Source organism: Myotis yumanensis, unplaced genomic scaffold, assembly GCF_028538775.1.
Source record: "Myotis yumanensis isolate MYYU_CA2020_CCGP unplaced genomic scaffold, mMyoYum1.0.hap1 SCAF_1, whole genome shotgun sequence".
NCBI classification, from domain to species: Eukaryota; Metazoa; Chordata; class Mammalia; order Chiroptera; family Vespertilionidae; genus Myotis; species Myotis yumanensis.
In genome coordinates, this window is record NW_027223752.1 from 293,080 (window position 1) to 309,154 (window position 16,075).

Genomic DNA, 16,075 nt, shown 5'->3' on the forward strand with positions numbered 1-16,075 from the left:
GTGGACGTTGGGCTCTTTCCTGGCTCCCGCGGCGCTGGCTCTGTGCGGCCATGGTCCTGGCGAGTGCACGGCAGCCTCCCCTCCCGCTAGGAGAGGAGCGGATCATTAACTGAGGACAGGAATGTTCCGCCAACTCGTTTTCCAACGTGGCTGTGCCTACACATCCTCCCATTACAACGCACATTGTCCCGTAAAATGAGATCTATGTAATTCTGACTTCTCACAAATAACCACAACCGACCCATATTCGAGCATTTCCAGACTAAATGTAAAATCATGCTACTTGCAGCCCCGCTGATGTAACACCGATACCGGCTCAAACAGAGGAGAGAGGTTGCCAATCTGCGTCTTACTTAGCAGCACAGGCGTGGGGACTAAGACGCCAGGCCTGGGAGGATGAGACGAAGGGAGAAGAGGGGAATCGAGCCGCGCCAGTCCACCGGGACAGGTGTGCGAGGAAGCGAGTCGAGCTCCCATGCACGAGCGGGGACTGTGAGTTACAGGCCCTGGCAGACGGAAGCACATGCCTTAACATACCTGGCACATCTGCATCGTTAAACAGTTGATCACTAGAGCGCAGTGAATTTCCAAGAGTCTTTCCTGGCACAACTCAGGCCCCCAACTTGCTAACTATCTTTTTGTGCCTCTCACCCGTTTGCCTCTGCACCTGTTTGCCGCTGACAAATTTAAGACCCAGATCAAATCGAATGCTACCTGCGTACCAAGGCCCCCATGGCCCCGCAGGCTACCGAGCCGGCCTTCCTCGGGCGCTCTATTCCCGCCACAGGGGCAGCGAGGGGAGGGGACAGAGCAGTGTGTGCGCACGCGGTGCGTCCTGAGCAACCAGCTCAACCAGGTCCAACAGGCACTCAAACGTCTCGTGAATCCCTCCGCTGTCATTTTAGCACCAGCCTCCTCACACCCGTCTGGAGTTCAGAGTCAGTTGCGTGATGTTTAATTGACACACTCTACAATTCTTTCGCAAATGAAAATTAATTACTGGATTCTATTCTGCAAATAGAGGTAATTGGTTCTTGCAAGAAGCAAAGGGCGTGTCTGACAGCAACGTGCCACCGCGTGCAGAGCTACAGCCCGCTCACTAGGGGCGGCCGCGGGCACCGGAGGGTCACCGAGGCCCTGCTCAGCCATGACCAAGACTCCGCTCGTTCCAAAGGGCAGGCCCAGCTCCTCCCAGTTCTGCACACCTGGGAGCGTCTACAGAATCGCAGGGGAAAGACTGCACAACGGGAGAAAGCCACAGGCATGAGAAAGTCATACAAAGTCAGGCAAACATGAAGATTATAAAGATTTTGTACCAAAAAAACAAAGACCTTTCCTGGATTCTGGTCAATAACTGCTTCAGAACATACACCAGGAATGCAGCTGCAGCCCTGCACCCCCTCCCTGTCCCCCCATCTGATGACCCCACAGTCATCGCTCTGCCTCACCCCGAAGTCAGCTCCCAGCCCCTCCTGCGCAGCCTCCCAGCAGCATTGCCTGCCCTGCCCCTCACCCGGATACCCCTCTCCTGACCCCTGACAGCAGCCTCTCCTCCGCGGACCACCTCCCGTCTCAGCGGCCTGCAAGCACCGTGTGCCCAGGCTCTGTCTGACCGGGGCTCGCCAGTCACACCCATCCCATGGCTGCAAGGACCAGCTGCTCATACCTTCTGGAGCCTGGACACCCCGCTTTCCCCCTCGCCCCCCAAGCCTCTTATCCCCCACGGGCCCCACCTCGGCAGGACGCTCCGGCTCCTAGAAATGCTGGGTGTCACCCTTAGCGCACACTCTATACTTGAGCCTTCAGGTCATCCCATTGGTTCTACCTTTAAAACTACCCCAGAACCCCTCCCTCTCCCTGCTCTCCTTGTCCAGGCCAACATAGTGCCTCCCTGCCCCGGCCCCGGCCATCTGTCATACCTGCTGGATGGACAGTGCAGGGAATGTCACCCCCAGCTCCCGGCTGCCATCGGCTTCCTGGACCCTCAGCACCTCGACTGTGTTCAGTGCTGGGAGTGCGCTGGCCTCACAGTTCCTACAGTCCACCTGCCCAGCTAGTTCCAGCTCAGCTGGGTCCCCTCGCTGCTCCCTCTGCTCGAGCTCTCCCGCACGCCACTGTGTCGGAGGGCAGCCGCAGGCCCGCTCTCCACGGCACCCACCGGACCACCCACCGCGTGTTCGCCATGGACCCTCAGGTCCCAGAACAATGCCTGGCGCTTAATAAATGTTGTTCAACAAATGGACCCATGTTGAGGGTTCCCACACCACTGGTTGTTTTCAAAGTTTGCCCTCATCCGCATCACCCCTCTCTCTTTAATCTACAGATAAGGGATCTGATTCTAACACGCCCATGATATTGAACTGGGCCAAAATAATCGCAGTCGGAGAAAAACGTGAACTCCACATCCCTGCGAGACAGACGGCTGTGCCGACGCGATGGTTATCACAGGGCTCACAGGGCGGTAAGAAATTAGGCGATCCAACACGATTTGGGAGCCATTCCCTGGGACGAGTGAGAAAGTCTACCTCTTTGGAATAATTAGTCTTCATTTTTTTGGCAACCCAAGTGATAGTCAACCCAGGCAATGAAAACATTAACTACGTAAATGAAAATGAGTAAAACAAATGGAGCTTAACTCTGAAATGAAGTCAGATGAAGATTGCTATTTACACCCGGCTTTTCTCTTATTCCTGTTAGAATAGTCACGTAAACGCTATTCTGCGGGCAGATCGCATCTGGCCCGAGCAGGCGGTAGGTGGAACGCGAATACTGCACCTGCAGCGTGATCATCGGGACTTGGCTTTTGCAGTGGCTGCATGTGGCCTCGCGGTATTTACAGGCCTTTTCCACGTGATCGCGCAGGTCTTTCCTCAAGACCCTTTCTTTGCAGTCAGGACGCACACACGAGAGTTCTTCAAACTGGCAGTCAGTCCTCAGATGCACCTGGGAGACAAACAATCCCAAATTCTTAGTCAGCAGCAAATACCATTGGAAGTGCCCGATTTCGGCCTCCACGCAATCAGCTCCCTCAGGAACATTTCCATCTGCCACAGACCAGTTCTCCAGAGGAGAGTGACACAGGATCAAAGACACTGAGTCCCACACCCATTCATTGGCTCCTCAAACGATACTGCTCTGAAGAATTAAGTTAACTTCTCTCCCTAGATAAATAAATGGTTATCTGCTAAGGACTTTGTTTTATTCTAATTCAAATATCCTTTCAGGATAAAATCTATAATAATAAAAGGATAATATGCTAATTAGACCAGACATCTTCTGGACGTCCTTCCTGACGAAGCCAGGGCCTAGGGAAGCCAGCCCGGGTCCTGGAAGCCTGCTGGAGGAGGGAAGCCTGTGTCCCAGGTGCCAGAGGGAAGCTGGTGCCGGCAGCCAGGGGAAGGAAGGCCTACCCTTGCACGAATTTTCGTGCATCGGGTCTCTAGTGATACTAATAAAAAAATACAAGAAGTTATGTGGAATTTCATGGTAAAAGTAAGAGGTTTTAATGGATCTTCCAAAATTAAAATTCGATACAGATTTCTTTCTGTTCTAAACAGGGTGGCAAGTTTACACCCAGTGGGGAATTCTGCTAATGGTGTCACAAAAGGGACATTTCAGGCCCACGTGGTATGACTGCTCTCACGTGTGGCAGGTCTTAGATGATGAATGCCTAGGTGCACACACACTGACCGGGGACGCTGTGTACACGGGACCCCCTGCGACCTCGGTACTGACCAGCAGCTGTCCCAGGGCTAACTGCTCGGCGCAGCCGCGGCTGACGTTGCGGCAGTGGATCTGGAGGGCCAGGATCTCCCGCTTGCAGCAGTTGTCCTTGAACACCTGCAACAAGGACAGCGGTGAGAAGCGGGCAGCACCCTCCTCACCACAGGCTGCTGCTTTGGGCGATGCAAAACCACTTTGAGAAAATCACGCAAGCTTCCCTTACGTGGGCTGCAAAGCATGGAGGACCATCTTCATTTCCCATGTCTACAAGCAGAAGGGAGAAGCTGCCCCACAAAGAGACACCATTTATTTGTTTAAACATATTTTTATGATTTCAGAGAGGAAGGGAGAGGGAGAGAGAGATAGAAACATCAATGATGAGAGAGAATCATGGATCGGCTGCCTCCTGCACACCCCACACTGGGGATCCAGCCCCCAACCTGGGCATGTGCCCTCACCGGGAATCGAATCGTGACGTCCTGGTTCATAGGTCGATACTCAACCACGGAGCCATGCTGGCTGGGTAGAGACACATTTAAATAGCACAACCTTAATACTGTCTTTTACTAGAGAAGCCAAAAGGAACCAAGTCACACTGAACACTGAGAGGACGCTGGGTTCATGCTGACACAATCTCAGGCGGGCACACCAGGATCGAGTTCACGTTGGAACTCTGGACACTCCAGGAGCCGGCACCGTGAAGGTGTCCAGGGGAGCTCACCTCCGGTCAAGGCTCAAGGGCAGAACCTGGGAGAACTTGATGCCTTGGTAGATCGCTGACTACAGAAACTACCGTGAAAGGCCACATCTCACAGACAGTTAGTAAACCATTTATTTTGGTTCCTTCTCCGAAGATTAAGTCACTGATAACTCATTTTTTAGCAAAAAGGAGGCATTAGCCTGCTATTAAAAAATCCTTTTAAATATATATTGCAAAGTTGATCCAATAATGAAAATGTTTCCCTTTCAAAATGAAAACCCTCCTTTCTTTAATCCCGTTTCCCCTTTAGAAAACAGGTATGCTCACTCCTAACGACATGGTTACCGTTAGCCCTTGGGCATTTAATTCTAAGGAACTCCCATATGCTAGCGCTGTCACAATGGAAAACCAGACAGGGAGCCTTTCTCAACCCCAGAGCAGAGAGGCAGAATTGACAGCTGTGAAGAGTTAAATATAAACTAATTTGGAGTCAGATCTAATTCTTTATAAACAGGACTTTAAAAATAGGTCATAATTTAAGATTCGAAAGTCAAACAGGTGTTTTTTAACCGGTAAGAAATAGTTCCTTTGGCTGGAGAATCGAAGATGGCGGCATAGGTAAACACCGGCTATGCCGCCGTAAACAACCACTTCAAAAATACAACTAAAAGACGGAACGGACATCAACCAGAACCACAGGAAGGCTGGCTGAGGAGAGACTCTTCAACTAAAAGGAAAAACAACAGCATTACGAGGCTCAGAGGAGGCGCAGTGTGGAAAATTTAAAGGTACGGTGGTGAGGTGGTGCGCGCGCAAAGCGGGCTGGCGGCTGAGGGCGAGGTTGTCGTTTTCAATCAGGAGGGAGTCTCAGACTCTGGGCTACAGATCCGGGCGAGTCTCTAGGGACCCAGACTCAAACGGGAGAAGCGGGACTGTCTGGCTACGGTCCCTCCGAGGTTTGCAGCGGTTGCGGGGACAGAGAGGCAGAGTCCCTGGGGACGGACTGAGAGCAGCCATAGCTGCTCCCTCCCCCCGCCCTGTTGATCCCGCCCCGCCCAAGCCCTGCGCAGAGCCATTTGCCGATCGCCTCAGGCAAAGGCTGGATTAGCGCCTCCCCAGAGGACTGAAGTTTTCCACAGCTGATTCCTACAGCCAGTCGGCCTGGTGGTCAAATCCCTCTAGTGTTAACTACAACAATTAAGGCTTGGCTAGAACAAGACTGCGCACAAAGACCACAAGGGGGTGCACCAAGAAAGCATAAAAGATGCGGAGACAAAAAAACATGACAGAAATGGAGGATATGGAGCTAAAAATCGCAATTTTGAGGGCTTGCTATAAACTTGAGCAGAGCCTCACGAAAACTAATGAGACCCTCGATGCTACGATAAAGAAATTAGAAAGTAAGCATACACGGACTGAAATAAAGAATATTATACCCAATAGCAGACCAGAGGAGCACAAGAATCAAACCAAAGATTTGACAAAAAACACCCAACTGGAAAAGCAAAATGAAAAAAGAATCCGAAAGTGTGAAGATAGTGTAAGGAGCCTCTGGGACAGCTTCAAGCGGACTAATATCAGAATCATTGGGGTGCCAGAAGATGAGAGACAGCAAGATATTGAAAACCTATTTCAAGAAATAATGGCAGAAAACTTCCCCCACCTGGTGAAAGAAATGGACTTACAGGTCCAAGAAGCGAAGAGAACCCCAAACAAAAGGAATCCAAAGAGGACCACACCAAGACACATCATAATTAAAATGCCAAGAGCAAAAGACAAAGAGAGAATCTTAAAAGCAGCAAGAGAAAGAGACTCAATTACCTACAAGAGAATACCCATACGACTGTCAGCTGATTTCTCAACAGAAACTTTGCAGGCCAGAAGGGAGTGGCAAGAAATATTCAAAGTGCTGAATACCAAGAACCTACAACCAAGATTACTTTATCCAGCAAAGCTATCATTCAGAATTGAAGGTCAGATAAAGAGCTTCACAGATAAGGAAAAGCTAAAGGAGTTCATAACCACTAAACCAGTATTATACAAAATACTGAAAGGTATCCTTTAAGAAGAGGAAGAAAAAGGTAAAGGTACAAATTGTGAACAACAAACATGCATCTATCAACAAGTGAATCTAAGAATCAAGTGAATAAATAATCTGATGTACAGAATGAACGGGTGATTATAATGAATCAGGGACATAGAAAGGGAATGTACTGACTATTCTTGGGGGGGAAAGGGGAATGGGAGATTCGGGAAGAGACTGGACAAAAATCGTGCACCTATGGATGAGGACAGTGGGTGGGGAGTGAGGGCGGAGGGTGGGGCGGGAACTGGAAGGAGGGGAGTTATGGGGGCGGGGGGAAGAGGAACAAATGTAATCTGAACAATAAATATTTAATAAAAAAAAAAAGAAAAAGAAATAGTTCCTTTTTGTGTCGAAGTTTCTGGAGCCATTTGAGTTTAACTTTATGATTGGAAACATAAGAACACGAGAAGTACAGAGCTTTAGAGCTAAAGAGCTCAGACTGTGCACTACAGCTGAGGACACCGAGGGCGCAGTGCCTTCCACCAGCAGCCTGACCTTGGTCTCCCAGGGCCCTGCCCCACGAGGACCCACGGCGTGACTCATCTCACTTATGCTTCTTCAACAAAACTAGCATTTTCCCTCCAGCTATCAATGCCATTGAAAAATAGGAATTGCCCTGGCCGGTTGCTCAGTGGTTAGAGCATCGGCCCAGGGACTAAAGGATCTCAGGTTCGATTCCTGGTCAAGGGCATGTTGCAGGTTCCATCCCCAGCCCCATCAGGGCACGTGCAGGAGGCAACCAATTGATGTGTCTCACATCAATGTTTCTCCCTCCCTCCCTCAATGGAAAAAAAATCCTTGGGTGAGGATTGAAAAAAAAAAAGGAATAATACTGATTAATGAAATGAGAGACCAAGAGGCCCTCTCAGTCCGTTGTTTGTTGTTCCAACTTCTTCCCATTATGTAGGTTAGATGCGTGTTAACAAGGTTAGCTACAATGTTAAGATAAGGAGAACAGGGTGATTTGTTTTTCTTAGAAACATTCCCTTCCCTGTTACCAACCGAAGTCTTTAGAGACAGGTAAAGGCTTAGAAAGAAAAGGTAGGAGAATCAAGATGGGGGTGTAGGTAAACGCCAGTACTCACCACCTCCCACAACCACATCAAAATTACAGCTAAAATACAGAATAACCATCATTCAGAACTGCCTGAAAGCTGGCTGAATGGAAGTCCTACAACTAGAGAAGGAAAGAAGAAATAACCAAAACACCAAGGGTTAAAGACAAAGAGAGAATCTTAAAGGCAGGAAGAGAAAAGCAGTTAGTTAACTACAAGGGAGTACCATTCGACTGTCAGCTGATTTCTCAACAGAAACTGCAGGCCAGAAGGGAGTGGCAAGAAATATTCAAAGTTATGAATAGCAAGAACCTACAACCAATATTGCTCTACCCAGCAAAGCTATCATTTAGAAATGAAGGTCAGATAAAGAGCTTCACAGAGAAGATGGGGCTGGCTAAAGGAGTTCATCACTGCCAAACCAGTATTATATGAAATGCTGAAGGGTATTCTTTAAGAAGAGGAAGAAGAAGAGGAAGAGGAAGAAGAGATGAAAAATATGAACAATAAAATGGCAATAAATACATATCTATCAACAAGTGAACCTAAAAATCAAAATAAAAAAACAAGGACTCTAATGAATGAAATAAACTGGTGAATAAAATAGAACCGAGGCCTGGAAGCATGGAGCAGACTGATGGATCTCAGAGGGAAGGGGGGAGGGAGGGAAGAGACTAACCAAAGATCCCATATGCACATGCATTCCCCATGGACACAGGCAATAGGGTGGGGGAGGGGGGCGGGAAGCAGGGAGAGGGGGCAGTGGGGGAAGGGGGACATCTGCAATACGCTCAACAATCAAGATTTAAAGAAAAAGAAAAGGAAAAAAGAAAGAAAAGGCAGATGGAGACTTGGCTAATTCCATCTCTAAACTGCCGTGTGGGTCCCCAGCCGCCCTGCCCTGCCGGGGCACCTGCCAGCGCCCGCAGCCGCTGCTCCTCACGGCAGACAAAGGCCAGCCTGCCGGGCCGCAGCCAGGAGCCCGAGCGAGAACTTCACCACAATGTCATGGCCTGCATTTAAGAAACTATTAGGTTCATTAATCAAAACATCGGAACCACGGATTTTTATTGATATTTTAAGTACTTCAATGAGTCATTTCCAACTACAAGTGTGCCTGGCGGAGTGTGGCAGCACAGGGAGGGCCTGGGGGGAAGCCGTGGGTGAGCTGGCGCCTCTGGTCTCTGGCAGAGTGGCCCCCGTGACACCTGTGAGCCCTGCACACAGGCCCGTGGGCAGGGAAGGGGCTGAAATCTCAGGTGGGTCATGGCTTCAGGATGCCCTTGGGGGCGGGAGCCAGCGGCCACACGGCAGAATGGACCGAGCGCCGCACGCAAACCACCCAGCTCCCAACACAGGACAAAACTGACAAAGAACCCAGCGATACCTTATCTTTAACGATGCTCTCCTGACACGCAGTGCATTTCGGGCTGGCAGAGCTGAGGGAAAGAGACAAACACGTCAGAGCGGAGCCGCCTCTGGCCGCGGTCCTGTCACTCGAGGGTTGTGGCCACCAGCACTGTGGGGTCGGCCTGGCTGGCGGAAGTGGGGCCGCAGGGAGAGGGCAGACTGTGGAAGGGTAACTTCGAAGGAAGTTAGCAGAACAGCGAGGTCAGTCCCGTCTGGAAAGCCCCGTTCGGTTAAAAGTGAAATTTTATTTCAGAAACCAAAACCAGCCATGCGTGGGGCTCCTCCGTGGGAGTGCCCGGTCTCAGGAGCCACACTTTCTCCACGCGCTCGTCCCCCACAGAGCCTTCACAGCCCGCGAGAGTCCCCCACCCACAGGCGGTCTGTCGGGGGCCCTGGGCAGGACCCCAGGAGGGAGGCCGCCGCTGCGCTCGGGGCTGAGTCAGGAAGAAGAGGGCACCTTCCCAGGCCCTGGGCCCGGCCGCGGGCAGCGTGTGCCCACACTGTGCCCAGGAGACACCGTGGAGAAGACACTCGCTCGCCCATGTCATTTCCGCTGGGACCCTGGACTCTGCCATGGCAGTGGGACTCAGCTGACCAGGGCTCCCAGGTCAGTGCATGCTCTGCACACACCCGCTCCGCCACGCACACACTGGGTGCCTCCTCGTCAGGGGCGTGCCCGGCCTCCCTGCTGCCTGTCCTCCTCTCCCGCACGCAGAGCACGTGTCCCTGGCTGATGGCGTCTCCTCCATGGAACTGTGAGCTCCTCAAGCAAACTCAGCAACACAGTCGGGGGACACCACGGACAAGGGATGCCAGGGACAGGGGACACCAGGGACAGTGGCCAGGGCCACTGAGAAGGTGGCAGGAGAGACTTTACAGATGCTTCGGGAGGAGACAGACAGAGTCTGCGGGATGGGGCTGGCGGTCCAGGCCTCAGTCACTGAGGCCCCTGCGCTCAGGTGTGCTCCCACCGGGTTCCCTAGGTGGCCCATCTCTGTGGTCCCCTTCGGAGCTTGCTTTATGGAGAAGCAGGAGACGGAGACACGCCGCAGTGGCCCGGCGCCTACCCCAGCACGGTGGCCATGCAGCTGTCGCAGAAGCGGTGCCCACACTCGGTCTGCTTGGGGTTGCACAGCACCAGCTGGCACTTCTCGCACTTGTACTTGTCCTCCACGGTCTTCACGAACTTCTCCTTGTACCCTCCTTGCTCGGGGACGAGCACCGGGGTGCCCGTGCTGCGGTCCGGGTGCAGCTTGAGCGACGGGTTGGTCTGCAGCGAGCCGGAAGGGTCCATCTTTTTACTCGGCTCCATTGTGAGACAGAGACACTCTGCTGGGAAAACAACAAGAAATGAGTCAAGTGCTGCCCATGGCCCAGCAAGGAGATAGCAGACACGGCCCTGGACGCCTGTCAGCCTGAGCGAGGCTGGGTGCTGGGGCCGGGGGGGGGGGGGGCGGGGGGGGGGCGGGGGGGGGGTAGCGCCTGCCTGCTGCGCCGTGCACGCTCACGCCGCTGCTCACAGCCCTGATGGCATGGATTGTATCTTGAAGGTTCTTTAAACCACAGAGAACACCTAGCTGGGCCGTAAGCTCCCATCCGAGGCCCCATTCCGACGCTCTAGCTGAAACCACAGCCCTTCCGCCAGTGTCGCTTCCCAGCCGGCCTTGCTGTGGAGGCCACCTGCTGGCCGACCGGGTGGAGGTGCCGTGATGGCCTGCAGTCAAGCACACTGCAGACTCCTGCTGAAGTGTACACGGTGCCACCCCGCGCGAGTGCCCCCCAGGTACCCGAGCCTGGGCACCACAGGCCTGGCCTTGCCTCCTGCCGGCCCCATCACTTCACCAACCCCGCAGCTATGGATCCCCACTCTGCCTGCAGAGCCACTGGTCCCCACACTTACAGAGCCGCTGGGTCCTGCACTGCGCCCACAGAGCCACCAGTCCCCGCACTTACAGAGCCGCTGGGTCCCGCACTGCGCCCACAGAGCCACTGGTCCCCGCACTGCGCCCACAGAGCCACCGGTCCCCGCACTGCGCCCACAGAGCCACCGGTCCCCGCACTGCGCCCACAGAGCCACCGGTCCCCGCACTGCGCCCGCGGAGAGGCCACTGTGGACTTGCAGGCACTTTAATGGCGGGACTCATGGCGGAGGGGACATGGGAAGGACGGGCCCACATGCAGGCTCTCCTACCACAGTGACCAGTGAGCACAGGGCTGGTCCCACCTCAAGTTGCCATCATGGGACGTGTAAGCGCCTCCCAGACACGAGCCACAGGTGCTCGCCTGGCCCGCCGCCTGCAGAGGAAGTGGCTTCCGAGCTCACCAGGACTCTCCAGCCACACCAGGCTCTTGCTCCACCCGTCCGTCCACTGCTGCTGCTTAACCTTCTCCCTGCTCTTGAGGCCCGTGGGCCAGTCCCACCTGCCCTCCTCCCAAGTCAGTGCTGGGTGGCCACGCGCCGGGCGCTGCTGGACCTGGAAGCGTGCTGAGCTGAGGTTCGAGTGAGGCCGGCGGAACCCCTCTCTCCCGGCCTCGGCCTCGGTCCTCACGCGGCCTCGGCCTCTTTCTGAGGCTGGAAGAAGGGATGTGTCCCACTCGGGATGTGGGAGCTCAAGCCAGCGAGCTGGGCTCCGCCACACGGGTCAGTTTTCGTGAAACAGAGCCCTACTGTGCAGTGTGGAGCCTCCTGTCAAGTCGACCTGTGAAACCAAAAACGTTTGTAAAATGACCTCAAAGGCCAGCAAGTCGTTGCCCACAAACCCATTCACTGCAGACGGCACCTGCTCGCCTTGCTCTCGAGAAAAGGGTGCACCGGGAGCCGACCTGCCCTTGGCCCTCTCCAGGCCGGGCACCTGCGTCTACAGATGCTCCAGGTGCCCCTCCTTCCGGGGATGCGCCCCCACCTTCCCAAGGAGCCCAGCCTGGCCGGACCCCGCTGCCCTGCCTGCCTTTCCATGGCACTCCCGCCGTCCAGTTCCGCAGGCGTAGTGTTCGCTGTCTCTCTCCGATAGACCAAGCTCCCGACGACTGGGGTTGATCTGTGTGGCTGACTGACAAGCCCCAGGCCCCTAGGACAGAGCCTGATGGGCAGCAGGTACTCCACACACACGAACACAGAACGAGGTGAGGCTGAGCCACTCCACCCTCGGCCGGACCTGAGAGCTCCTCGCCCTGAGGGCCTCGCCGCGGGCTTGGCGAGCTGTGCTCAGGACCAAGTGCTCCACGCGAACTGGCTGCTTCTACGGCCGAGCTCCTGTTTCTAGTGTGAGAGACACTCACTCGCCAGCCATCGGCCGTTTCCCCAAACATGCCAGGCTCCGTGCACATTAGTAAAGAGCACAGCTCGGGAGCCTGTGCTTACAGAGCAGAGGCCGAAGGCACCCAGCCCCGGCGGACGCTCGCCGCCCTGCCCTGGGTGAGGACAGCCCGCAGGAGTGTGTGTGTGGGGGGCGCCCCTCCCAGCGGCCCTGCAGCCTGCCCCACAGGCTGCCCACTCCTGAGCTACGCCGAGGGCTTGAGCAGCAGGAACAAGAAACACCAGCCTCCCTACGCACTGTCCACAGGGCGAGAAGCGGTGTACACGGAGACGTCCAGAACGGGCGGGCGGAGATACCGGGCAGGGTCCGGTGGCCAGGGGCGGGGGTGGGGCGCCTCCTGCTGGGCACGGCTTCCAGTTGGGGAGACAGAAGTCTGCAGCTGGACGGTGGGGCGCACACCTGCACAACCCACGAGAAACCACTGCACCTGGCTCGGCTCATGTGTGACATTTACTTAGAGCGTCACACACTTTAAAAGGCGAAAGATCTATGCGACCTGAAGAGAGACCAGAGGATGCACATAAAGCGCCAGACTCTGAAACGGAAACTGCACACGCCCGACACGTGAGGCCTGAGGTGAACTTATCCTGCACCAGCACCTGCTCTGCGAGGGGTAAAGGGCCATCTCAGTCCCTTCCCCGAGGCCGGTCCTTGGGAACAGCACAACGGCCCAGTCCCCAGTGCCGCAGGCCTCCGAGCTGTGCTGTGTGGAGCCTCTGCTGACCACAGACTGGACACAGCTGCGCCCTCCGGTCCCCGGGGCTGGGAAGCCTGACAAGGATCGGGCTGTCTCCTCCTCTCGATGGCTCAGAGCCTTCCTCAAATGCCCCTTCTGGCCTTGGGGGGAGGGAGGTGCGCTCAGTGTTAGAGTGTCAGCCCGAGCATCCAAGGGTCTCGGGTTTGATACCTGGTCAAGGGCATGGACCTGGGCTGCAGGTTTACTTCCTGTCCCCGACTGGGGTGCATTTGGGAGGCTACTCTCACATCAATGTCTCTCTCTCCCTCCCTCCCTCCTTCCACTCTCTGTGAAAAGCAATGGAAAAAAATAGCCTCACGTGAGGATTCAAAACAAAACAAAACAACAAAGCAGAAAACCCCCACAAATGCCCCTTCTCGGCAATTAGGCAAGAAAAAGAAATAAAAGGCATCCAGGTTGGAAAGTAAGACGTAAAACTATTTCTATTCTCAGAGGACAGAATATAAAACATACTAAGGAATACACCAAAAACGAGTTGCACCAACAGCAAAGCTGCAGGATACAAGATCAATACATAAAAATCAACTGCATTTGTACACGTCAGCAATGAATAACCCAAACCTGAAGTCAGGAAACCACCCATTTAAAATAGCATCAAAGAGAATGGAGTGTCTGGGAATAAACGTAACCAAGGAGGAGAAGCTGTGCTTATTGATGCTGGAGGACAGCGTTCATGGCCCGGAAGCCTGGAGCTGCTGGGACGCAACACTGTGCAGACCCGCCTACCGGGTCACTTATCCCTTCGAAAAGCCTCGGCTGTTTTGCAGAAATGCATAAGCTGAACCTAAAACTCACATGGAAATACAAGGGACCCAGAACGGACCAAACAACCTTGAACAGGTACAAAGTTGGAGGACTCACACCTCCTGGCTTCCAAACTCTCTGCAGCTCCATCGGGGTCGCAGGGTGCTGGCCTGAGGACAGACACAGACCAACGAACCAGAACTGAGTCCAGAGAAAAACCCTTACATCTGTGGTCACGCGGGTCCTGACAGGTGCCCAGGCCACGCACTGAAAGGGGCGGTGTGCACGCGGTGTCTGTCAGCATCTTGCGGCTGCTCAGAGCAAAGGCTCCATGCTGGGCGTCCTCATGGCGGCTCCGTGAGGGCGGGGTTGGGGTCACCACACAGGTACCTGCCCCCCCCCCTCCGGCCATCACCTGGGCATAGTTCTCGGACAGGAGTCCTGCCAGGGGGAACAGGAGGTGGGTAAAGACTCCCTTGCTGGTACCCTCGCTTGCCTTTCGGAAAAATGTACTAGCTGACACATACCAAAGGTCATGTGCACTCTACATGCAAGGTAAGAAGACAACCAAACCGTAACCCCAGAGCACACCACCCGCCACAGCCCCTCCCGCGTGCGCCTGCCTCAGCCACCCCTACCCGTCTCTCGTGTGCACAGACACACTCATGCCTCTCACCGCGTGGAACACTCCACGACGCACTCCCATCTCTGATCGCACTGTCTCCAGCTTCACTCTCACGAACAGTCGGAACATCCTGGCATCTGTGCTGGGCCGCATCCAGTGGCCCCAGGACACGTTCTCAAGATCGGGGGTCAGGGCCCAGCCAGCAGCTGTGGGTCCAACCCAGCGGCGCCGGTTCCTGTCAGGCCCTGCAAGAAGACTCCTCTCTAGGTTTTAAGGGGAGCAACAAATAAACGAAACAGGACACCTGGGCGACAAGACCTGCTGTGGCCCACAAAGCCCACACTCTCCCATCTCGCCCGTCACAGCGAGCAGGGCCAGCCCTGGCCATGGCCTCGGCGTCCAGAGCGCAGGAGCTGCAGGTGTGCACGGCCGACCGACCAGCCGGGCCAAACCGCCCTCCATGCCAAGCAGCGTCCTCACCGACGCAGCACGGTCAGAATCTTCATTTCTGCCAGCGAACAGGGACCACGGGTGGTCTTCCTCCTTCTTCTGATAATTAAACAGGTTTAGCATCTTTCATGTGTTGGTGGATCACTTGTGTCTTTCCTGCTCTGAAATGCCTGATTCTGCCTTCCTGTCATTTTTAATGGGGCTCTTCTGTCTTTCACAACATTGATCTGGGGGTGATTCGTATATTCTGACAACGAATCCTTTATTAGTTACATATCTGTCTTCACCACAGTTGATGGCCTGACTTTAATTTACTTATGTCTTTTAATGAACAGTGCTTCACTGTAATGTAGTCAGATTTATCTGTATCTTGAATGTTCAGATTAGGTTATGGGTGATGCTGACGGAAAAGGGACAGCCTGGTACCTACGAAACCAGACAGAAAGCGGTTCTGACGGTTCAGCCAGCACTTTCCCTCCCGACAAACACACGGAGGCGCCGGGACCGGGCACTGGACGGCTCTTCTCCGGTGGGGAAGCGGGAGCCTGACAGATGGTGGCTCCAAAGACCGTAAGGGAAGCTCCCTGCAGCGCAGGGGCGCCGGCACCGCTGGTTACATGCGGGGCTCTCCTCTGCCCACACTGTCACTGCTGCTGCTGACGGTCAGGGCGACGGGCAGCGGGGAGAGGGCGACACGCCATCAAATCGGCCTAACAGTGCGATGCCGACCCCTTCACGAGGAATTCCTGGGACTTCTCGGGTTTCTAGAATTAATACTAAGAATTTCTACTTTTGACATTAATCATTGTTAAATGTCTTCAAAGTTTTCATAAATGTATACATCTTTTTAAAAAAGAAAGCAGTTCTAATTCGATCACAGAATCATTTTCAAAAGGATGATCTGCTCAAATAAAACCAGCAAAGGAGCCGCTACATCACACACACAAACTGCCGAAGAAATGGCTCCTTCCGAACAGAAGCTCACGGGGCAGAGACGGCAGGCCCAGGCCTCTGTGGGGGTGACCTTCGCAGCAGGAGACACCGCAGCAGGTGCAGGGCAGGGCGGACGGAGGCTCTCGGGTTGGCTGACGATCCCAATCTCCACCAGCACCGACAGGCACCCAGAAGCCGGTTCCCACTGCGGCGCACGCAGCACTGATCCCCTCCTAAAGCCACGAGGGCGACAGGAAGCACGTCTGTCACGTGCT

At 54.4% G+C, this 16,075-nt stretch overlaps 1 protein-coding gene across 5 annotated transcripts in view; it reads right to left on the minus strand.

Moving 5' to 3' along the window:
- TRAF3 (TNF receptor associated factor 3) overlaps positions 1 to 16,075 on the minus strand; it is a 90,624-nt gene that overhangs the window by 20,779 nt on the left and 53,770 nt on the right. For 3 of the 5 annotated variants that reach the window (XM_070411571.1, XM_070411564.1, XM_070411548.1), the window contains exons 2-5: positions 10,042 to 10,306; positions 8,952 to 9,003; positions 3,736 to 3,840; positions 2,776 to 2,943 (exon numbers count right to left, since the gene is read on the minus strand). In XM_070411571.1, coding sequence (XP_070267672.1) covers positions 2,776 to 2,943; positions 3,736 to 3,840; positions 8,952 to 9,003; positions 10,042 to 10,286 — 570 coding nt within the window. In that variant the 5' untranslated portion in view covers positions 10,287 to 10,306. The remainder of the gene's footprint in view (positions 1 to 2,775; positions 2,944 to 3,735; positions 3,841 to 8,951; positions 9,004 to 10,041; positions 10,307 to 16,075) is intronic. The other 2 variants (XM_070411554.1, XM_070411558.1) reach the window with 1 other exon arrangement.